The 25,057-nt window shown below is 28.0% G+C and overlaps 1 protein-coding gene across 2 annotated transcripts; it reads left to right on the forward strand.

The window, feature by feature from the left end:
* The first annotated feature begins 98 nt into the window (after nucleotides 1-98).
* On the forward strand, nucleotides 99-23,524 carry LOC111676775 (probable multidrug resistance-associated protein lethal(2)03659). Of its 2 annotated transcripts, none has more exons than XM_046950424.1 (11): nucleotides 99-405; nucleotides 7,010-7,185; nucleotides 10,656-10,741; nucleotides 17,335-17,494; nucleotides 17,681-18,059; nucleotides 18,810-19,585; nucleotides 20,157-21,014; nucleotides 21,084-21,568; nucleotides 21,632-22,410; nucleotides 22,483-22,899; nucleotides 23,065-23,524. In XM_046950424.1, exons 2-11 carry the CDS (start codon nucleotides 7,109-7,111, stop codon nucleotides 23,101-23,103), a joined length of 4,056 nt encoding a protein of 1,351 aa, XP_046806380.1. In that variant the 5' UTR covers nucleotides 99-405; nucleotides 7,010-7,108; the 3' UTR covers nucleotides 23,104-23,524. The 2 variants fall into 2 exon arrangements, with proteins under 2 accessions (XP_046806380.1, XP_046806381.1); XM_046950425.1 differs by having other exon boundaries at nucleotides 101-405; nucleotides 19,266-19,585.
* Nucleotides 23,525-25,057: the final 1,533 nt, after the last annotated feature.

Here is a 25,057-nt window from a genome sequence, read left to right on the forward strand (position 1 = left end):
CTCTCACTCGCAGTCTCTTGCATTTTCTTATCTGTGGTTTTGTTTTGATTCCCGTTTTCATTTTAGTTTATTCAAGTACATAATTTTCCTTTCAACGTTTTTATTTCGAGCACCTGAAAATTCTAGTTTTGCACCGTTTTTTATAAAATAAAAAATCCAAAATTATAACAAAAAACTAAATTAAAATCTCCTTTTTACAAATACTTAACAAATTGTGCGAAATTCTCTTAAAATCAAATGAAATTATTGAATCAAAAAAGCAAATACGAGAAAAAAATCATTGAATCATTTACCCTCGAGGGGGTTGCTTGTTTTTATTTGGAAAAACATTAGGAAAAAATAATAAAATCTATGAAGAAAATGTAAAAAGTGTTCAATGTGTGTGCGAGTGCAGATGGTACATGAGTGAGTTCCTCTTAAGTGTTGTGTGCGTGCTGGAATTTGTATTCGGTTTTCTTTTGTTTATGGTCTAAATTTGTTAGAGGAAAAGATAAAAATTTAATATAAATTCCCTGACATGCAAAATTAGAACATTTAATTAGTTTATGTCGAAGAAAAACATTACCTACAAAAACAATAACAACAATATGAATGTTTTGTCATTCATACCAAAAAAAACTTGTATTTCCTTTTGCGTTCATTTTTATTATGTCAATGTTTTCTTGTGTTTTTTCTTTCCCCAAGTGGAAATAAACGGAAATAGTTGACTTAGCGGAAAATTGGCAAACGGAAACGATTGGTGAATTTAACGTTTGCACAGTGGTTACAATAACACAATAAAATAAATATAAAAAAATACTTATAAAAAGAAAATAAAAAATTCAGGTCAATATGCAAATAAAAATATTCGAATAAAAACACTGAAAATAAATTTTAAGTGTTACTAGTGCACATTCTTAAGAATTCGTTGAGGACACGTTACAATTATAATTAAATAAAAATTATAATCACGTGACAAAATTAAGGACTAATAATCACTTAATAAAATAATAAATTTCATATAAATGACAAGAATAGATTTAATGTTTTTTATTAATGTGTTATAGGTATAAATTTTTAAAATCAAATCTGCTGACAAAAAACGGTATTTTCAAAAGTAATTTACCAAACTCTACTAAATTCGAGAGTATTTTTTTTCAAATCATTTTTATAAAATTAATTCCATTTATTGAAAATAAATTAATTTCTTCTAACAGGGATTATGTGTGAAAAAATGGGCAAAATATTAAAATTTTATCTTAGGTAGGAATTACTAAGGTTGTTGACATTGTCATTTTGTGCAATATTTTACGAATTATATAGTTTTTTTTTTGCTCTACTGAAAACTAGACTTTTATAATTTTGAACTTTTTGAATATAGGGTATAAATATTAGGCTATTTTTTATTAATCAAATATTGGATTGATTTGGATTCAGGGAAAAAATTTTATTTTTATGAATAAAAAAAGATCTATATATCGTCATGTGAAGTTCAAAAATCCTTAAGTTACAAAAAAATCCAAATCGACTTTTTGATTGATTATGAGTACCGTATCAAAATAGGTACATGTTCCTGCTAAATTTTACACTCCTACGCCTATCAAAGAAATTCTAAAGAAAATTGATTTAAATTTAACATTTTTCTTAGTTTTTAACTTCAAAACTGAGAGATGTTATAAATTGGCATCAAATAAAACAAAAATGACACTTTCAGCGAATCCTTGTAATTTAGAGATTATTTTAACTGTTTAAGATTTTTTCAAAGAAAACTTCCAATTTCCGAAAATGTCTATGAAAACAAAGAAGCTTAATGCCTTCCATGTTTCGGCTTATTTGACCAAACAAAAACTGATTTGAAATTAGTTGAAAATGTTAAAACTTATTATTTTTTAATACAACTACAGAAAAAACACATTCTTAAGTAAAACAAAAACCGCAAATTTTTCTTCAAATAATAATTTGTCAATAAGAAATAAGCTTAACTTCAGAAAATTCTAAACATTTTTTGGTTTATTTATCAATTAAGGCGGTTTTTGCTTCTCCTGAAAAATTTGTAACTTAGGGTTTATTGGTTTTCTTAAGACGATATGTAACTGTAAAAGTTCTAAAATTACGATCCATTTATATTTAAATGTTTAAGATCTCATTGTAAAATTATCTTAGTTTGTTATTTTCATCTATAATATGATTTGATTTGTGTTAGATGTGCATGGAATAGGTGACGTATACGTACTATTAATTTTTGCAGCTCTATTCATTGAACGCATAGGCAACAGACAGCATGTGTCAATAACACACGTTTATATGAAAACGTTTATGTATTTTGATAGCAACTGCTATCATCATTTCGCTACAATAAAAAGATTAGCGCAACCAACATGCATAGTGAGAAATGTAAAAAGATTGAAATTGTTTAATTTAACACATATTTCTTCTATAAAATAAATTTCAAAAGAATATTATCTTTCCAAAAATGCATGATTTTTAAGGTAAATGGCAAAATTGTCAATAAGATTATTGTTTGTCCTTTGATAAAATTATTTTATACCCCGTAGGATAGAAGTTAATTCAAAAACCAAAAAAAGTCCTAATATTTATCCAATTCTACAATTTTCAAACGATTTCCGATACGGGTTATCGTTGCCCGATTTGACTAAAATTTACCACCAGTAGATTTTAGACACACAATTATGTATAAACAAACCTAACCTATTTTAACAAAATTAATATTTTTTGGGCACCTCTAAGGTGTAAACATATATCTATCTAAAATTTGTGCTTTGAAAAAAACACAACTAATATACATACATGTCAGGGGCTAGGTCCATCTACAATGGATTACTATAATTCGATATCTGGGAAAATCCATGCAAAAGCGAACAGCATTCGTATTTACCATCTTCAATTTGAATTAAATTTTACACACATAAATATAATCTATATATACCCAGTAAACAATTTTTTCGGACATGCCTGATGTCAGAAATTTTCTGAAAGAATTCTTATACATTATCAGAATTTTTAACAAATTTCTAAATTTCCTTTACGTATTTTACAGAATAATCGGCAAACTTTTTGTTGGATTTTTCTGCACATTTTCTGAAGTATTAAAAGATTAACATCAGATCTGTCTGCATTTTGTCAAAATAATAGAATAATCTGCACATTGAATTGTCTGTATATTTTCTGTAGTAAAATATAAAATGCCATAAGAATTATATCCGATAAATCTGCACATAATCTGAAGAGAATTGTTTTTGCAACTTCATCAGACGAATTATATTAATTTCTCTTAGATATTTAACAGAGTCTGCACATTTTCTGACATTTTTTGCTCGGTAATTTTGTTCGCATTTTTAGTACTTTTGTAAGAAAATTTTTCCACGACTCTGCACTTAATCTGAAGGAAATTGTGTTTTTTTTAATAAAAATAATGCACAAACCTGTTTTTATTTTGAAATTTGTCAACTGTACTTCAAAAGGGAATTGATCTTTTGAACATCTGCATATGTTATGAAACGAAAACATGCGGAAAACTCAGATTATATCAAATTAGATTATTTTAAACTTTGAGCTGTAACGTTATGGTTACAAATTTGATAGAAATTGTTGGCAGGGTTACAGAGTAATAGTTTCGATATATAATGTTAGCAGGTAAATATACAAACATGTGCATACAAATAAAAGTTGTATGCATATTTATGTACATATAAACAACCTCCGTAGTTGTAACAATAAATTAGTCTTCTTTGGATGTAAAATTTTACATTATCCACTCTATAAATTCTGTTTACATATCCGTGGGCGTATTCCAAGTGGGGTTTCAGCTAACAAGTAAACTCTTTAGCTATCTATAAATCTAATATAAAAGAGTGTAAATTGAGCAATAATTAGAAATATAACGTTAACACTCTACTCACAGGAATACTCAGCACTTACTACATACAAACTCGTACTCGTGCATTAAACAGCAATTTTGTGTTGATTTTTTATGATCATGTACATTTTGGCGTCATAATTAAAAATCTCAGATAAGAGAAATACTCACACCAATACAAATGCCGAAAAAAAATCATAAAAAAGAGATATCAATTTGGCACACAACTAGAACGAGTATGTATTTTAACGAAATGTTCAATTTTTTTGTTTTGTTTTGGATGAAACTAATAAAACTCATTGGGAACCACCAACAAGTTTGGCCCATACGAGAGAACTTCTGATTTAATGACCAAATCAACCGACAACGTTCACTCGCCATCGTATGTGCTGTACATTGGAATTGTTTTTAAAAATAAAAAATAATTGGTAAAAACAGAACATTAGACAGAGTCAAGTTAACACTACAAGTGTTTAGTTGTTAAAGCGGTTTGACAGAAGTCACATGGAATTTTCAAATTATTAAGTGTGACACTTTTTTTCGTTTTTTTTTTTTTTGGTTTCAAATTGTGCGTAAAAATCCATTACAATAAATTATATACATAAATAAAAGTGTATGTTTTTACTACACACATAAATTAAGAATTCAATAAAAAATTTTAATAAAATAGAAAATTACTGATGAAAAATTAATGAAATTAACGCAAAAATGACAAAGCAAAAAAACATCATTATTAATAATAAACAATTATAAATTTTTCAAATAAGTATAAATATGCATATGTGTATGAGCGAGTGAGCGAGCGAGCGAGAGTGTTAATGTGAAAAAATATTATAAAAAGATAAACGATAATTTATTTCGTTTAATAAACAGATTCCATTATTGCAAGTTTATTCCAAAGTGTGTAAATTTAAATGTCAACTCCTTAAACAAATAAAAACACAACAAAATTATTAAGAAGAACAACAAATATATATATGTAAATATGTGTATCATCGTAGAGGCATACAAAATTTGTACTTTTTCGAATCGCAAAAGAAAATAAAGAATTGCTTTTAACGAATAAAATGCAACGGAAAATGGACGAATTTTACAGTTTTTCTAAGTTTTGAAAATTATCAGGAATATTGAAGAATTAATTTCGTATATTGCTTCTTTAGAAAAAGTAGAAATTTATAACCGATTATGGTCTTTATATGCTAAGTAATTAAACAAGCTATATATAGAGGAATTTAAAATAAAATCAATGGAATTTTAAAATATTTGTAAATTAAGGAAATAATTTTGAATTAGGACCAGTTAAAACAAAATTGATATGAACAATAACAAAAAATTTAATTTTTAATGGAAATGGTTGAGAGGCCGGTATATCAACTATTCAAATTTTAAGTTAAGTGCGAACTAGAAAACCGGCCCTATGAGTTTTCTGTTTCTTTGAAGGTACAAATTTCTATTAAACTTAAAATAATTGTGAATGTTTTGGAAATTTATAAATAAAATCGCTTTCAAAAATGTTTGACCTTTTTGTCAAATTTTTACAAGTTATCTTTAACATGTCACAAATGCTAAATGTAGACCAGATATATTTTATAAAGGATCAAATAAAATATCAGTATACATATGTATATGAATCATATTATACCCTACACCACTTTAGTGGGGAGGATATATTGAATTTGTGCTGATGTTTGTAACGCACAATAATATTAGTCCTAGACCCACCTTAAAGTATACTAATCGGCTTAGAATCATTTTCTGAGTCGATAAAGCTATGTCCGTCCGTCTGTCCGTCCATATAAACCTTGTAATCAAACTACAGGCCGCAATTTTGAAGATAATTGAATGAAATTCGGTACATGATCTTTTATTGCCACAGGGACGTACCCTAAACCTGTAAAACCTATACTAGTCTTGATGACACTGATGAACTTTATAATTATAGGGCCTCATTTGACCCTAGCCCCTCTTAAAAGAACCCATCAAAATTTTTCTTAAATATCCTCAGTTTTATTAATCTATAAATGTCTTCAGTATATCTAAAGGAAAGGTACAATTCAACTTAAATGCTTTATTATGAAAACTAAATCACATTTTATTCGTATACAGGTGTAGGGTATTATATGGTCGGCCTCGCCCGACTATAACTTCTTGCTTGTTTTAGAATGATTTTTGCCTATCACAGTAAAACAAATTCGTTATATAATTGGGATAAAACCAAATATATTTTTTCCTTTTTACATAATAATCCTCTTTCATTCTTATCTATTAACTGATAAAGCACTTGACAATGAACTTTTTGATATCTGTAGAATGTACAAAGGGTATATATGTATGTACTCATTTCCACTACTTGTATAATTAATCAATGATAATTTCATTTCATTTTTTTTTTTTCATTCAATCCCAACACCGTTTAACCGCAATAATTTTGGTAAATATAAAAATTAATAATAAATAATAGAATAAAAATAATTATTATATTTGTTGTGAATATATGAGAGGAATACTGAGTGGCGTAATAAAAAGGCACTTATCAAACTACTTAAAAGATATTAAGACATTAAAACTTCTATATAAAGCAAATAAATAAATGAAATTTAATATGACGTTAGACATCAAAATATATATGCTTTTGTTGGTTGTTTTAAAGCGAAAGTATTGCAGTACTATAATAAGCCTCACGATTTTGAAAATCGGTTTTATATCAGTTTATATTTACATTCATTAACAATAAATTTTGAACTCTTCATCGTTTGCATCCATTGTGAAATACATACATCTCATAAGGTTCAAAAGTTCTAAAATTTTGAAAATATTTTAAAAGTTTAAATTTTGAAAACTAAATCTGTTAACTGTTATAAACTATAAGCACTAAAACACAATCGTAATTAAACTATAAAAAATAAAAAAAATACATAAATGAAAAATATAATTATAATAAAAATATTAAATAAATATTAGCACGATTAATCGCTAAGCTCGAACAATTAATGAATCAGAAAAATGTTTTGTGACTACAATAATTGTTTTTAAAAAATATTTATGTATATTTTTGTCTAGTCACTCCATGACATAGTGCCAATTTTATCTAATTTACCATTTGTTTTTTTTTTTCTCTCTCTATGTCTCTCTCTTAACCACGTGTTTTTGCAGTTTGTTGTTTGATTTTTTTGCAAAAACAGTGAAGAAAAACTAAAATCATAAAAAATTTAATAACGAATACCGAGTTTAACTGTCAAATAAACTGCCAAAATGCAGTCTTTTAAAGCGGATGAATTGCCGGAAAATCCGCGGGAGACCGCAAATCCATTATCAGCATTAATGTTTTGGTAAGTACAAAATTTTCTTTAATACTTTTAATGCGTACATATTCAAATCAAATAATTTATTAACAATTCTTTTTTATTAATCGTATATTTAGTCGTATAAAAATTTTTAAGTTATTCAAAATAATCATAACAATTCTTGAAAACTGGTTTATCTATGGCATAAGAGAAAAATCAAATAAAAAATCTATTAGGTTCGTTGTTCGAAACTAACAGTATTTCTAGTAACCTACTTTTCACTAACTAGTTCATAAAAAATGTTTAGCTGTAAAAATTCAAGTGACAATTATTTTAAGGAATAAAATTTTGCATTATTTTGTTCATATATACAAGCATACTTATAGCAGAGTATTAAAAGTGTTTCTTGTAAATTAGTATCAATATTTAATATTTGTAGGTCCATAGAGCGCAATATTATTATTAAAAACAAGAATGAGTGTTATATTCGTAAAGTTGTTAGATTTTACAATGTTAACAAAAATTGTAAATTTTAATAATTATAAAAATTTACAATTTTTGTCTTACAACATTGTGAGCAATACTTGTTCTAAGAAACGTTTTAAAACAAAAATTATATGTTAGTTAGTTTGTTTGTTAAAAGGAGGAGTTATTTAGTAAGTTAGTTAGTTGGTTAGTTAATTTGTTTGTTAAAAGGAGGTGGTATGTTCTATTAAATCCGAATAAATGCACCGAAAAGTCTAAGTCAATACACCGGATTATTTTTAATAATGGTGGATTTTTACATTGTTTCCACACAATTTAATAACAATTAAATAAACATTTAATTAAAGCACAAACAATATTGCATACAAAATACAAATATCAGTACAAAGAAAACAATAAAACAAATACGTACTAAAGATTCTTTACATCTAATGTTTTTTAGCGATACAGTTCTAGTTCCCTCATTTTCTTTGTGTAAAATAATTAGTTATTTATAAATTAAACAAATATTGAAGGCTTTTATAAAAAAATGTCAACACTTGACTATTGATTAACGGCTTAATGACACTTGAAATGTAAAAATTTTAAGTGTTTCTTTTAAAACTATACATTTAATTTCATAAATAGTTATTACAATAATAATAATATTAAATAAATGTAGACTTCTTAATAAACAAATAACACTATGCGACAAAAATAAATACCTGGAAAGAGATCCTATTTCTCTGGAAGGTAAATCCGAGTAGAACAAGAATATGTTTTTAAAATTTGCCAAACAATTTTGAAAATTTTGAGTTACGTGTAAAAACCCGTTTTTCCTACTTTTAAGCACTTATAAGTCAGTAACTTAGTGGAATCTGATCCGATTTTAAGTTTTTTTTCACGGTTTAGAAAGCAGAAGATGGGGCATATATAATGAAAAACGCAACTTTTTTCTTAAAAATCCGTTAATAATTGACAACTTTATTGATATTTTTCTTAATACAAAATAGTTCAAAAACTGATCGGTTCAGATTCCACTAAGTTACTGACTTATAAGTGCTTAAAGGTAGGAAAAAACAGTTTTTTTACCCGTAACTCAAGATTTCGGAGGTGTTTGGCAAATTTCAAAAATATATACTTATTCTACTCGGATCCACCTTTCAGAAAAATAGTGTCACTTCCCAGGTATTTAAATTTTCGTTAATTTTGTCTCATTGTGTAATTAAAAGTAAGGAAGTAACTTCTATTAAATAACAAATATAATAAAACTTTCATAAACGTTTTATTTTTTAATATCACCGATTTTAATTCCATGAATTATTAAGTTTATCTATGATGAAATAAACTAAGATCACTGATTATACATACATATATAATGGGAAAACATAGTAAAAAAATATTACTTTATCATGCTTATAAGCGTTAAACTTTAGACATTAGGAGTTAAGAGTATAAATAATTGAAATATTTTTTAAAAGCTAAAAAATCTTTATGAAGTAAACAGATAAACTATAATAATTGAGTATTTTTGGAGAAATTTATGCCGTTTTATATAGCACAAGGAACAAACAAAAACAATTATAACGTGATACATCACGAAAAATAATTTCCATATATTAAATATAAGAATTTCCATTAGAATGTCTACCAACAATTCAAGACCCTTTCGCACTTTTGAAGATATTTTAGTCTAACTTTTTATTTGATTTTGAATGTCATTATTTTCTTTGTATTAACGAATTAAAAATATGGATAATATAATCCCATTAGGCCTCTTGCAATAATTATACGGTTGGTAAAACCTCAAAGATCCTATGGGATGACCCTAGCGAGATCCTCAAAATGAGCAAGTCTGAGATTTGAATAATGAAAAATAATCTGTGTCGACACACAGGATTACGGCACATCCCTCACGAACACTGATTGAAAAATTGAAAACTATATAAGGTTTTCATTTTGGGTGTGATAGTGACTGATCAGATTCTCCTATCAACCTTATCTTAAAACGAAAGTTTATACGTTATACGTTAATGCCATCAGAAAACTTTATGAGAATTGGTCAATATTTTACACTAGATACTATATAAAAAACTTTTTTATGTAATTACGATTTTCTACTGCTTTTATCACTAAACTAATTTTAATATATTAACATTGATAAATACGCATTAAATAAAGAATATGAAATGTATATTAATAGCGCTTATAAATGTAGACGCGCAGAATGCAAAAAAGTGGAGAACAGTTGGTGTGGACTCGCAGCAAAAACAAAACTATTTCTACAGTTAAAAAAAATTCAAAAAGTTATAAATTTAATTTACATTATAATGTCCCGAAAAACAAAAAATTATGTTGAAATAGCTCCAAATCAATGCGTATTAATGTTTAGTACAGTACACGAAAAAGTTAAAATAAAAGGGTCACAGTTTCCTCCCATCGATTGAAACTTTTGATCTTAGATTATCATGCTAAACAACTTTTATGCAATCACTTCGAAATGGGTCTCAAAAGATCTGTAATTTTGAGCGGATTATGGGAAAAATTTTTATTGTTGGTCCACAAAATAGCTTCTAGTGGGTTTAAGAGGTAATATAATTGTCATAATTTTCAGATTATGCAGACAAATAGTTCATTTCAGATTATTTTGGAATTTGTACTACACTTAAAAAGTCGCTTTTTAGACAAGGAATACAATAATTATAAATATTTTTCATGCGATTAACTCAAAACTACGGAAATTTCTAAAAGATTGTAGACAATTTTGTTAAATATATTGTAGTGAGATCAAGATTTTAAATCGCTGGTACGAAAGTGAGGCGCTTTTCAAACAAACATACATATTTTTTATTTTTCTCCTATTTAGTAAACATAAATACTCTTTGTATACAGTACACCCTAATGAACCTACAATGTAATTACATGAAATATGAGCATCTGAAATACATACTTAGCTTTTTTATTTATATTTTGTAATATGTAATAACTTCTAGGTTTAACGACGAGAAATATAAAACTACATTATAAACATTACGTATTTTTCTTTGCAGTTTTGCAATGCCAACATTTTTTAAGGGTCGTAAAAAAATATTGGACGAAAGTGATCTCTATAAAGCTTTAAAGGAACATAAATCGGGTAAGTTAATTAAAATAATTACATGTATAATAAAATAAGAATATAAACAAATAATTCTAGATTGAATAAGATTGTTTGCAAGAATTCATTATAAATTTGTTATATTATAAGCGCAAAATATATTAACGTCCTGCATAATGTTTAGCAAGGTTATGAAAAAAACAGATATTTAAATTCTTTATCAAAAGATTTAGAATCGATTAGGGTATAACTTTTGTACATTTTTTAAAATTTTAAATTTGTCCTATTCATTCCACATAGACCATAAAAATATACGTCGAAAAAGTATATCACTTTTTTCGATCCTTAAAAAAGTTTCCGCGGCAAATGCATTAAAATTTTCGATATTTACTGTGAACAAAATTTTAAGTTTTTCAATACAAAACTGGAAATTTTCGATATAAACTAGTGCCATTGTTTGACCACAACATTTCCACGGAGAAAAATTAAGTATAAATTTTCCCTCGTTTCAAATTTTGCTCCCAAACACTATTAAGAATTCATATAAATTTGTTTGTGAAAGATTTTTGCCGCGGACGGTTTTTGCACTAAAATGACCCGAGAAAAACATTTACGTTATTAGAACACTACTGGCTACCACGTAATGATATGGCCTTAATTTGGTTATGCCCTAATGTATATACTAAGTACTGATATTTAAACCACATAAGTATTAAATAATATATTTTTTTTACGTATAATTAAACTATTTTTCGATGGACTGAAATTTCTAATAGTTTCAAGTTAAAAACAACAAAACATATCTCAGATTTCCAATAAGCTCATTTAACCTGATACCTAAAATTGTTTCAATTTAAAAGTCACTATAACATCAATTTCTACTTTTTCAGTATTTATAAACAATTTTGTGTATATATTATTCAAGAAAAAAACTATTAACACAAAATAAACATTTTCCACCATTCTCCACCATACCATACAGCAGGGGTTTAAAAACATGGTCTGTTATTGGAATTGTATAATTTATTGAATTTTCAATATGCCGGTTATTTAAATAATAAATTTAACAGAAATAAAACAATAATTATTATGATTTATAATTCCATTACATGCTCAATGATTAATATCGTTTTCAGTTGAAAATAATCTAAAAGTATGGTTTGATATTTATACAAATTGTTTACCAAAAATTTCTTTGCCAAAAATTGTATTGATTATTAATTTTATTTAAACACTATAGTTTTTTTAATTCTTTAAATATGTATTTACATATGAGTAGTTGTGTGTGTCCCCATAAGTCTCACTCACCCTAAGTATCATTGTAAAGTATCAAATGCATCCATAGAATTCAATTAAATATTCTACTCATATCACATTTTTTCTTTCCAATTAACAAAAAGCACTTGTCATAAAAACGATACATTGGTTGTCGTATTCATTCATATATTTCAGTTTATAATTTTACTTGTGGATACAGTGTGACATTGACTTTAAATTAATGGAGAAATTAGTGAGTTCCTTATTTTTATTGAAACAAGTAAGAGTGTAATATTCGACTATACCGAATCTTATCAGATCCCGTAGAAATAAATGTAATTTCAGAATGTGACCTAATATAAATAGATAGATCTTAACGTTATGTTTGTCATTTTCGACATTTACTTAGGTTAAGTTAATATGGGATTTTTCTACAAACTTCAAATTTAAAGAAATACACCTAGGCCACATTCGATTCCGTTGTGCACTTCCTTTTATGGTAAACATAATTGCATAGATTTTTTCAACATTAAGACTTTTGGTCCCTTTTGAGGGTGCTGCTCTCGTTAGGGTCTCCCCATGTGATCTTTTGGGTTCTACCAACCTTTTTATTATTTTAATTGGCTCTCAAACTTATTTTGTGTTCGTCAGGTCAACTACCTCGAGTTCCCTTACTTTTAAAGCTATTATATTCGCTTTTTCGATGCCGATTACTCCCGAGTGTCCTGGTACCCATATTATGTAATTCTTACCAATTTTAGCCCTTACCAATGATGTAGCTTTATTACCATTATTACCAATACGGTCTTAGGTTCAACTTTATCACATATTAACTAATTCCCTAATTGGCTTCTGGCTTTCGTTAAATATGGTAAACCCTGTGGGCGCCATATTTATTGTAAACAATTTACATATTCGTTGTGATTTAACAAAACTGTGGTATATTTTTGTTTCTGGCTCTTCAATATAAAACCCTAGGCCCACTTTGTCCCATAGTGTTCCGCTTGATAATGACATTCTATCTGAAAACAGCATTCTGACGTATTTTATAACTTATGGCCATTTCGTCTAATATTATGATCCATTCAGCTGTAAGTGCCGCCTCATAAATGTAAAATTTTATACATTTTACATTATGTCGAATTTTATAGCTATAGTTGTAATCTAAGACTAGGAGTAATCGTAAACCGATTTTGCAGACTTTAACTACCAAACAAGTTGCATCAATACAAATAACTACACATGGAAACTTTGGATTTTTGTGGGAAAAAAGAAATATCAATACCTCTCGCGGTACGAAGTTTCTTATACATTCGGGAAACTTTAAAAGAGAATTAAGAAAACGTTTTTCAACAACAGTTTTCCAGTGTGGATCGCCACTTAGAATCTAAAAATAATCCATACTTAATGGTTGCAAATAGAATCGAAATATATCTACTACATCTCACTTGATTGTGAAAAAAAATAAAATAATTTTTTGCTTATGTCGAAAACAAATCAAACTATGTAACTTAATACAGCTTTTGTGTAATTTATTTTCTTTCACACTGTATGTTTTTTTATATGTTCATAAAAAGTATGTAATAATAATTGGTAAACATTTTTATAATTTTACTGAATTTAAGTATTTTTCTTTATGACTCTTGAAATCAATTGAAATCTTAACTACGAATTGTTTTGACTTGTTATGAGCCTACTTCTGTAAACAAATGTGTACATTAACCCATTTAAATAAATAGTAATTAAAATTATATTGTTAAATGAAATTCTATAAATTAAAATTACATATTTATTAAGATACATAATGATATTTTATGAAATGAAAATGTTTATATACTCTATACACTAAATTATCTCTTGTTTAAAAATATTAAATTAATCAGAGAATTATACGATAAATTTAATATGGATTTTTTGTTTTGTAAACTTTAGAAAGATTTGAGCAATTCTTATAAGTAAGAAATTATATATTTTATGTTCAAAAAGATTTTCGTATACAAATTATTTTTTCGTCTGTTCTACAAAAACATGCAGTTACTTTTACTATAAAAAAATTTTTGTTGGAATTTGAACTCTTATCTTGTTTTTATAAATAGAAAACACAATGAAAACATTTGATTGTTTTCGAACACTAATGATATGTAGATTTACTTTCCAATAGTAAGTATCTATAATAATTTCTAGTGTCTTTTTCCTTTTGACAATTATAAATAACGACAAATTCAATTTTTTATTCATAACAATTTGGATTGTTTTGTATACATACACATTTATTTAAACCACTGTCTAGATATGTCATTTCATTATATTAACAAATTATCTTTATGGTTTTAATAAAAAATAAACAATTTATATTGTTATAAAAATTTCATATAATGATTTATATTATTATAGTACGTATTGCAGAAATTCATGTGTGGCCGTCCTACTGTTTACTATTATAAATTACGATTACATACATATTTTGATATTTTCGATTATTGGGGGAGAGGCAGGCATATTCAATTTATCATTCCAACTGTCATAAATTAGAATACAATTTGTTTTATCTAATTAAAACTCACAAACACTTGATGCGAATGATATGGAACTATTTCTATATGTCAAGGTGAAAGGTGTCAGTTTTTGTTTTAACGGTTAATGTCAATAACTATTTTTTCAATATAAGTGGATGTGTATCTTTTGCGATATATAACGTATCTAACTTTTTTTGTAAATTTTCCATTTCTAGTAAAATTTAAAAGAATAAAACATTTCTTTGACATGTCAAACAATATCTGACAAACAAAGTGTTTCCTCTTAAGAAGATGGTTTAGACTGTTAGTTTGGAGGTAGAAGATTCGATGCTGTCCACAGTGTTCTTGGGATCATACTAATTAACTAACTAGCTCTTTATGGGTCTTCCAGATGTTAAGTATAGGAATTTTTCATTTAAGGCTCAAAAAGTGTTGATAAATATTGACAAATTAATTTTAATTGGTTATTAATTGTGTTGAAAGTAATAGAGAAATGCATGTATAATTGATCCTATATGGACACAAAATTTGAAAATCTATTAAAATATCTTAATTATTGGGATTCATTCGAGTCATTGTCAATTTTGTATTCTTTAAGAAAATTTTATTTTAAAATTTTAATCAAACCCATAAAAACAAATTTTTGCAGTAAATAAACAAAATTATTAAATAATCTTTAGAAATCGAAAAATTCAACTTATTGGTTTGTGCTAATCGAATTTTTAATTGATAAAAAATTACTTATCATGGTGAATTGTGTAAATGGGTCCTTAAAAAAGTTACACACATGTTTGATTAAAACTATATATATCATAACGTAAAATCAAGGTTTTCTTTTTTTAATAACTTTATTTAAAGTACCTACTGAAGTACATACATACTATACGTGAGCAAGAAAAAGTATATTCTACAAATTACATCAGTGTACAGAAATAAGGTGTTAATGACTTTTGTACTTTATATGTACATCATTAAAATGTACATATAAAGCTTAGTTCGCAATATTAATATAATATTTATAATAATAAATAATAGGACAAGTATAGTCGTTATACACCATCATTTAGTTATTATCAACTAGTCCCCATAGATAATATTGATAATAATTTTGTTTTGAAATTATTCGACCTTTGGAAATAACAGCTGACGAAAAACGACGATATGTATAAGATTAAAGATATACGAAGAAGCAACAAAATACCTAAATGTCTTCATTTCTATTTCATTGTGTATTTTCTACACTTAACTGCAAATCAAAATATATTTTATTGATTATTTCCTATAAATTTGTTTATCAGCTGTGGGTAAATTTTTTTTTATTAAATGCTATAGTCATTGTGATTTGTGCAAATATAGAATAAAAAATGTTATTTGTATACGAAAGGTAAAAAATACGTTAGATTAGCTGTTAAAAAATATGGTATAATTTAAAGATTACAAGAGAAGACAGAAATTATAAAGAATGTTTTAATGTCTGAAAATCTAATAAAATTTAAAATATTAATGATGTGTATCTTGTAGCTAAAGTTTATTCAAGCACACAGTTAATATGATCGGTCAAAATCTTGTGTAGAAGGATAAGGGTTACATTGTCTAAATGTAATCAAACAGGGTTGGCAAAATTGGTACAATTCGATCTTCAAAAGTACAATAGTACACCAATAACCCATTTTATACAATTTTAAAATATGAAATTATTATTAAAAATTTGTATTTTTAACACAAAATTTAAAGACTTTTACTTAATTTCGGAAGAGGATATTGTAAAGAATCCTGGAAGAGATTATAACCATTCAACATTTAACAAAGGTATTCTATACACTAGACAAGAATGTGTAGACTAGTCTTTTGTCTAGTTTATGTATATTTAATCTATAGTTATTTTTTAAGTACTTTTAACTAGACGTTTAAAGTATTTCTGAATTGGTCTTTAGACTAGTGCAAAAACTCTATGTACTAGTTTATTGTCTTGTTATAGTATATTTCCCAGTCTATAGAATAGACTAGCAGTCTATTCTAAAGAATGTTTTAATGTCTAAAAATCTAATAAAGTTTAAAATATTAATGATGTATCTTGTAGCTAAAATTTATTCAAGCACACAATCAATATGACCGGTCAAAATCTTGTGTAGAAGGATAAGGGTGTCTAAATGTAATACATATGTATGTAATCAAACAGGATTGGCAAAATTTGGTGCAATTCTATCTTCAAAAGTACAATGGTACACCTATAACCCATTCTATACAATTTTAAAATTATTAATTACCTTACTAAGCGAAAAAGTCGGCTTGAAATGCTTTTGTTCTACATTGATATAAATTTGCAAAAATATAGATTTGGTAGAATATTACACAAAAAACTACACTTTTAATAGCGGTTTTGTATAATTTGAAAATTCCATTTACCATTCCTGTAAAAAAAAACCTTCACACATTGAAAGGAAATACGAATAAAAATATTTGAATCAAAACAATCAAGGATAATTTGGCAATTTCTTTGACGAATTAGTTCCATAAAAAGGGAACTTTTTGAAATCAAATCTAATTTTGGTATTTTTTTAATTAAATTTTGAGTCCTTTTTGTTTTCATTTATGTATGTATATATTTTTAAAATACTTACTTAAAACTTTTTAAAATGTATCTACGAATAATTTGCATATTAGTCAACATATAATTTATTTTTAGGTGATTTTCTCAAATTGTTTATTATTTTTATTACTAAGCAACATTATAAACAAAATTTTATATTAAAAAGGTGTTAAAAAAACTTTTTTACAAATCATGGCAATTCAAAGAAACAATAAATACATTTCGAACAGTTTGTTTATTTTTGTGTTTTTTTTTTAATTTTATTACAGATTTTCTGGGACATAAACTTAGCGTAGCATGGGAGGAAGAGTGTAATAAAAAACAAATGAAACACAAGGAGCCCAGTCTTCTAAAAGCGGTATTAAAAGTATTTGGTTTACGTTTTGCTACTTTGGGTCTAGTGCTATTTATTTTAGAAATTGGTTTACGGTAAATATTTTTATTTCTCTTAACAAATTGCATTTGAATTGATAAGGTCGGGAATTGAAAGATACAATATGATCACACACAATTTGCATACTTCAAAAACAATGACATTATCAATTCAAACGACTTATTTCAATTTAATTAATGTGTTTATTATATTAAGTATCAAATTAAATTTTCTTTTAACAGTGTCACTCAACCTTTATTTTTGGGCGGTTTAGTTTCATATTATGCTAAGCCCGAAAATAATACGAGTGGTGATCAAACCACTGCGTATTTATACGCATTGGGTGTGATCTTATGCAGTGCATTGAATGTTTTCTTTATGCATCCTTACATGTTAGGCATACTGCATACGGGCATGAAAATACGAGTGGCCATGTGCAGCATGATATATCGTAAGGCACTGCGTTTGAGTAAAACAGCACTGGGTAATACGACATCCGGTCAAGTGGTCAATCTAATATCGAACGATGTTGGTCGCTTGGACACGTCTATGATACACATGCACTATTTGTGGTTGGGTCCAGTTGAAATAGTGATTATAACATATTTGATGTACAGAGAGGTGAGTCATTGAAATTATAAGCGTATAAATACTTTGTAAATATGTTGTATTAAAAAAGTTTTTTTTTTGCATTTCATATCCTTTAATTCACTATTAGTAGAAAATATCGAATCTCAAATAACAAAACAAGCATATGCGGAAAATTTATTTAGAAAACTTGTTTGCAAATTGTAAATTTTTTTTCAGATTTCTCAACTGAAATTTTTGTTAATAACGTTATTATTTAAACATTGAATAAAATTAACCGCTGAAATTTCGACAGATTGGACAGATCCGCATTACAAGTTTTATAAATAAAAATGATTACGCGCTATTTATAACTAAAAAAACTGATGTGTTAAATATCAGAGTTCATATTCGGATTCAGAGCATCTCAATACTTTACAAAAGTATAACTGGTCTCTGGCCTTTGACGTTTTTAAATTTTGGTATGATTTTAAATCTTAAATGCAATTTTATATGTTTGGCGAAAATGACTCACATTTCTAAGATATTCTTAAGAAAATTACTTCTTTAACCAGATCAACGCTACAATTCGATAAAAACCAAGGATTTTTAAAAAACAATGTGTCTTTGGTTTTTAATCTAACAACGCCATTTGCTAAAAATCACAAACTAATTTAACAATCATCTAATTCATAACATTTTATCACTCACCTAATACCATCTCTCATCTCTTTAATACTATGTACGTACACCTTCTGAAATCCTAAGAACCTTTATATATGTTTTTGTCCCAACCTTTTATAGATTGGTGTGTCTTCCCTATTTGGTGTTGCCATTATGATTCTATTCCTGCCACTTCAAGCCTTTTTGGGCAAAAAGACTTCCGTATTACGTCTCCGTACTGCATTGCGTACAGACGAACGTGTACGCATGATGAATGAAATCATCTCGGGTATACAGGTTATAAAAATGTATGCTTGGGAAATACCTTTTGGTAAAATGGTCGAATATGCTCGATTCAAAGAAATGAATGCCATACGTAATGTCAATTATATACGTGGTATTTTACAGTCCTTTATTATGTTCTTAACCCGCATATCAGTGTTTGCTAGTTTGGTGGGCTTTGTTCTGTTGGGCAAATTGCTAACGGCCGAAAAAGCTTTTGTAATTACAGCTTACTACAATATTTTGCGCAACACAATGACCATCTATTTCCCTATGGGTATTTCACAATTCGCTGAAACTATGGTTTCCTTTAAGAGAATCCAAAAGTATATGATGCATGAGGAGACAAAAGTTCGCGACAAATCTCTAGAAGTTGATAGTGAGAATAACAAACTACAACCCACTGCCATTATAGAGGAGAATGGTAAAGCTATTGCTATGAATGGTGTCATAAAGCCCATGACAACTACGACCAATCATAGTGCTCATCAAATGGAAGCTGGTGTAGTAATAAGTAAACTTAAGGCTAAATGGGATTCGCAATCTACGGAGTATACCTTGGATGGTATAGACTTAAAAATTAATCCACGTACTCTGGTGGCTGTTATTGGTCCTGTCGGTTCGGGGAAATCCAGGTAAATTGAATAATTAAATAAATAATGAAAAAATACATAAATATATAAATCAAAATCATACATTTTAAAAGTAAATTTTACAAATCCTTTAATCCCTGCAAAATTAATTAACTAAATTGATTTTGCTATTATTACTAATGTAATACACAGCTGGAAATTTCTAGCCCGTGTTAATATATGTTAGGCTTGGAATATAATGATTACATTAAGTAACACATTACAGGTCAATAACCAATAATATGTAATTGTAATTCGATATTTTATAATAATTTGAATAAAAAATTATTAAAGTACTTCAATAACTATTACATGTAATTATAATTGGTAAAACGTTAATTAGTACTTGATAATAGTGATTGACTCATTACTAACGCCCCCCTATAACTGCTTCCTATAAAAATGCTGTGTGTTAAATAAATATGGTATTTTTATAGGTAAAAGTGCAAAAGTTAACACGGAATTGAATATTTACTTCCATCGTCTGTAAGTGTATCACATTCAATTCCACCTACATATTTAAAAACTCTAATCAGTTATTAGACCGTAATTTTAACACTTTCAATTTATTAAGCTTAATTCAAGCCATACTTGGTGAACTACCCGCTGAATCCGGTTCTGTTAATGTTAATGGCACTTTGTCATATGCTTCCCAAGAGCCCTGGCTATTCACTGGTACGGTGCGTCAGAATATTTTGTTTGGATTACCAATGGATAAGCAGCGCTATCGCACAGTTGTGAAAAAGTGTGCTCTCGAACGTGACTTTGAGTTATTGCCCTACGGTGATAAGACAATTGTAGGCGAACGCGGCGCTTCACTGTCTGGTGGTCAAAAAGCCCGTATTAGTTTAGCCAGGGCTGTGTATCGCAAAACGGATGTCTATCTGTTGGATGATCCCTTAAGCGCTGTTGACACTCATGTCGGTCGTCACTTGTTTGATCAGTGTATGCGGGGTTTCTTGCGTGATGATATTGTTCTGCTTGTTACACATCAGTTGCAATTCATGGAACAGGCAGATCTTATTGTGATTATGGATAAGGGACGCATAAGTGCTATGGGCACATTTGAATCAATGCGTAAGAGTGGTTTAGATTTTGCAAAACTACTAATGAAAGCCGATCAACAGGAACAAGCAAATGCTAAGGCAGCTGGAGATGCACCTGAAAACAATAAATCAGCGTTATCGCGACAAAATAGCAAAATGCGCTCGCGTCAAAATAGTGTTACTTCGATGAGTTCAGCGGCAGATTCGGCGCCTGGAGATTCGCCTATGCAAGTGCAAGAAAATCGTGAAGATGGAAAAATTGGTTGGAAACTATATAAGAAGTACTTTGGTGCCAGTGGAGGTTACATATTGTTTGCTGTAATGGCTTTCTTCTGTGTTGCTGCCCAGGTATTAGCATCTGGTGGTGATTATTTCTTGTCATATTGGTGGGTTTCAATTTATTTGTTGTAATAATCTCGATTCCAATGTGTAAAAATTTATTATTACTTTTTTAGGGTAAACAAAAATGGACAAGCTCAAAGTCAAGTTACTGACGCGTATAGACGTCCTGAAGCTCGTTTAGATAGCAATACCGACCCTGTTGATTTGTATATCTTCACAGCCATTAATGTTTCTATTATTTTCTTCGCATTGACACGTTCTCTGCTCTTCTTCAATTTGGCCAAAAGATCTTCCACGAATTTACACAATGCTATGTTCAAGGGTGTAACCAGAGCTGCCATGTATTTCTTTAATACCAATCCTTCGGGTCGTATTCTTAACCGTTTCTCCAAAGATTTGGGTCAAGTTGATGAAATTTTACCTGGTGTTATGATGGATGTCATACAAATCTTTTTGGCTTTACTCGGTATAGTGGTAGTATTGTGCTTAGTTAATCCCTGGTATTTATTAGCAACTGCCTTATTGGCTGTTATATTCTACTTTTTGCGTTCATTCTATTTGAATACTTCGAGAGATGTAAAACGTCTCGAGGCTATAAGTAAGCTTTTTGATTAAAGATTCCATTGAAAATGATATTTATATAATTTCTCCTTTCTTTTAGCTCGTTCGCCCATTTACTCACATCTAGGTGCTTCTCTAAATGGTCTTTCAACTATACGTGCTTTCGGTGCCCAAAAAGTATTGATTGCTGAATTTGATAACTATCAAGATATGCATAGTTCAGGCTATTTTATGTTTTTGGCTACAAGTCGTGCCTTTGGCTACTGGCTAGATTGCTGTTGTGTTCTCTATATTGCCATTATCACCTTGAGTTTCTTCCTTTTCTCTCCGGAAAATGGCGGTGATGTAGGTTTGGCCATCACACAAGCTATGGGAATGACCGGTATGGTACAATGGGGCATGCGTCAATCGGCCGAATTAGAAAATACTATGACATGTGTAGAACGTGTGGTAGAATATGAAGATTTAGAAGCTGAAGGTGAATTTGAATCTCCACCGAATAAAAAACCACCAAAATCTTGGCCAGAAGATGGTCAAATTATTTTCGACAATTTAAGTTTACGTTACTTCCCCGATCCCAAATCAGAGTGTGTTTTGAAGGCTTTAAATATCTCCATCAAGGCCAGAGAAAAGGTTGGCATAGTTGGGCGCACCGGAGCTGGAAAGTCGTCATTGATTAATGCACTCTTTAGGCTTTCCTATAATGATGGTTCGGTGATTATTGATAAACGTGATACTAATGAATTGGGTCTTCATGATTTACGTAGCAAAATTTCTATTATACCTCAAGAGCCCGTATTGTTCTCGGGTACTATGCGTTATAATTTAGATCCATTCGAAGAATATTCTGATGCTAAATTATGGGAATCATTAGATGAGGTAAGGAACATATATTTGTGTGTATAACAAAGTGCTTACGTTAATAAAAAATTGTATATATCACTTGTCTAGGTCAAATTGAAGGATGTTGTTTCTGAATTACCCTGCGGTTTACAAAGTAAAATATCTGAAGGTGGCACCAATTTCTCTGTGGGCCAAAGACAGCTGGTATGTTTAGCTCGCGCTATATTACGTGAAAACCGTATATTAGTCATGGATGAAGCCACTGCCAATGTTGATCCACAAACTGATGCCTTAATTCAAACCACCATACGAAATAAATTCAGACAATGTACTGTTCTGACAATAGCACATCGTTTACACACGGTCATGGATTCCGATAAAGTTTTAGTAATGGATGCTGGTCGTGCTGTCGAATTTGGTTCACCATTCGAATTGTTAACACAGAGTAGAACAAATATATTTTATGGAATGGTGAAACAAACGGGAAATACAACATTTGATAGTTTATTGAAAGTAGCACAAAAGGTAAGAGAAATAATGAATAAACGATTTTAAGTTAAATAATATATAACAAGTTTTAGTTTTTTCATTTTTATTAAACTATTTGTGCAAAACAAAAACAATTTCAATTAAGTGCATAAAAAATTATGTTGATATTAAAGTGTATTTTCCATTGTCTTTAATTTTCAGGCTCATGAGGAGAATTTAAAGGCGAAAAAAGATTCTTGACATTTCGTAACTGTACCTAAAGTATTTAAAGATTATATATTAAAAATATTGGAACCAATAACAAATCATCCAGCGAATGCTAGAATACAAAAGACATTATTTTTTGATAACAACACAATATCAACAACAACATCATCTATAACAACAATAACAAAACCAAAATTTTTAGGCTAACATTTTCTAAATTATATAGAAAGAATTTAAGGAAAAACACACTTACACAAATTCGGCTGGGTCGAATCTTACACATACACTTATGTTGCATTATAATTTTTAACAAATCCTAATCAATCTAAAATTTGAATATTGTTAACACCACGGAAAACCAAAAGGAAACTAATTCAAAACTATTATCGAATTTAAATGTAAACGCTCACATCTATTAAAGTTTTATTTAAATAAAATGTACATAAAAAATCCTTTCTTGGAGAAGAGACAAAAATCAATATCAAAAGCATAAAATATCAAAATAAACAGAACAAAAACTGAAAACTTTATGTACAACTGTAATTTGTAATTAAAAAAAGTAGACGACAATGTATAAAACACGAACAAATAACTAAAGTGATTTTTATTTTAGTAAAAAAACTGAACGTTTCAATTTTTGTAATCTTAAGAAAAATTGTATATCAATAACTACATATTAACAAAATGCTTTCTAAATAAAAAAAACAAAATTTTTTTATAAGACAATAAATTAATACAAACTACAAAAAGTAGAGATAAATGTGAAAATAAAGTAACTATAAATAAATCTAAATTAATATTAAGATTCTTGATTTTTATACAAAATTGTATTGTGCAATAAATGTGTATAAATTGTAGTTGATCCTTAAAGGATTTTAGTCTAAAAAAAATTAAAAAAACTCAAATGGATAAACAAAATAACACAAAATGTTAAAGTTTTTATTCAAACAAAAGTACTCAAACCAATTGTATGTGTTCCAGTGAAAACGACAATATTTTACAATTGTTGGCATTTTTTATTATTGTTTCTTTTCATTTTTTAAATTATAATTTGTATTAAATGTTATTAATTTGTATTTATTTTAATATGGTAAATATTTATAATTAAGTAAAAAACACTAAATAAAAAAACATAAAAAATATTCAAAAAGTTTTTCCAATATACATTTTGCTACGTGAATGCTTTATTCGTTGATAGTTACAAAATAAAGTTCTAAAAAAATAAATTTTTCTCACAATTTCGAACATATCGCTTATTTACCACAAGACTAATTTAATCCAAAATTTCATGACATTTTAATAAATATTTTTTAAAAACTTAAGGGATTTGAAACTAGATTGTCTCTAAATGTAATTTTGTTTTACAAATCTTTCGAGGGTGAAAATTTCGCTTACAGAACTAAATATTCCAGTATTTTAATTCAAACTATTTAATAACACTATATGTTAAATTTCAAGTTTAGGATTTTCTATATTAATACCTGAAATGCATAACAGCGTAACAACCAAAAAATGTAAAATAGATTTTTGTATTGAAAATGGTCTACTGCATCAAAATACATGTTGTCGCAAATTTTTAAAATTCTATTGTCAAAAAACTCCGAATTTATTGATATGAAATTTTACAGGGTATAACAACAAATTGGTTATTTCTACAAGTCACAAAATCCTAAAAAGCAACATAATACCAAATGCTTTATTTATAACACATTGTCATTTCTTTGTCATACTAAATTTCTTCTATAAACCTGCAAAGTTATTGGATTACATAATCCATTAAGTTAATTCCAAAACTAACACTCTGAAAACATATTTAGAGAACATAACACGTTTAGTAGTCATATGTAATGCTGCTATGGATATGGGCCATGACGAGGATCATTATTTTAAAATAAGTAGAATTTGAAACTGTTATGTTACGTTCACACCCATCAAATATTTGACGAAAAAGACGTAAACACAATTTTTTGAAAATATTTTATAATCT

This window comes from Lucilia cuprina, chromosome 4, assembly GCF_022045245.1.
Source record: "Lucilia cuprina isolate Lc7/37 chromosome 4, ASM2204524v1, whole genome shotgun sequence".
In the NCBI taxonomy this organism is placed as follows: domain Eukaryota; kingdom Metazoa; phylum Arthropoda; class Insecta; order Diptera; family Calliphoridae; genus Lucilia; species Lucilia cuprina.

Excerpts from the sequence above, each read along its gene's own strand:
- LOC111676775 (XM_046950424.1), top strand. The coding sequence starts at position 7,109 with ATGCAGTCTTTTAAAGCGGATGAATTGCCGGAAAATCCGCGGGAGACC. Across the intron at positions 10,742-17,334 it reads TTTAAAGGAACATAAATCGG|ATTTTCTGGGACATAAACTT; the intron begins GTAAGTTAATTA and ends ATTTTATTACAG. Across the intron at positions 22,900-23,064 it reads TATTGAAAGTAGCACAAAAG|GCTCATGAGGAGAATTTAAA; the intron begins GTAAGAGAAATA and ends TTTAATTTTCAG.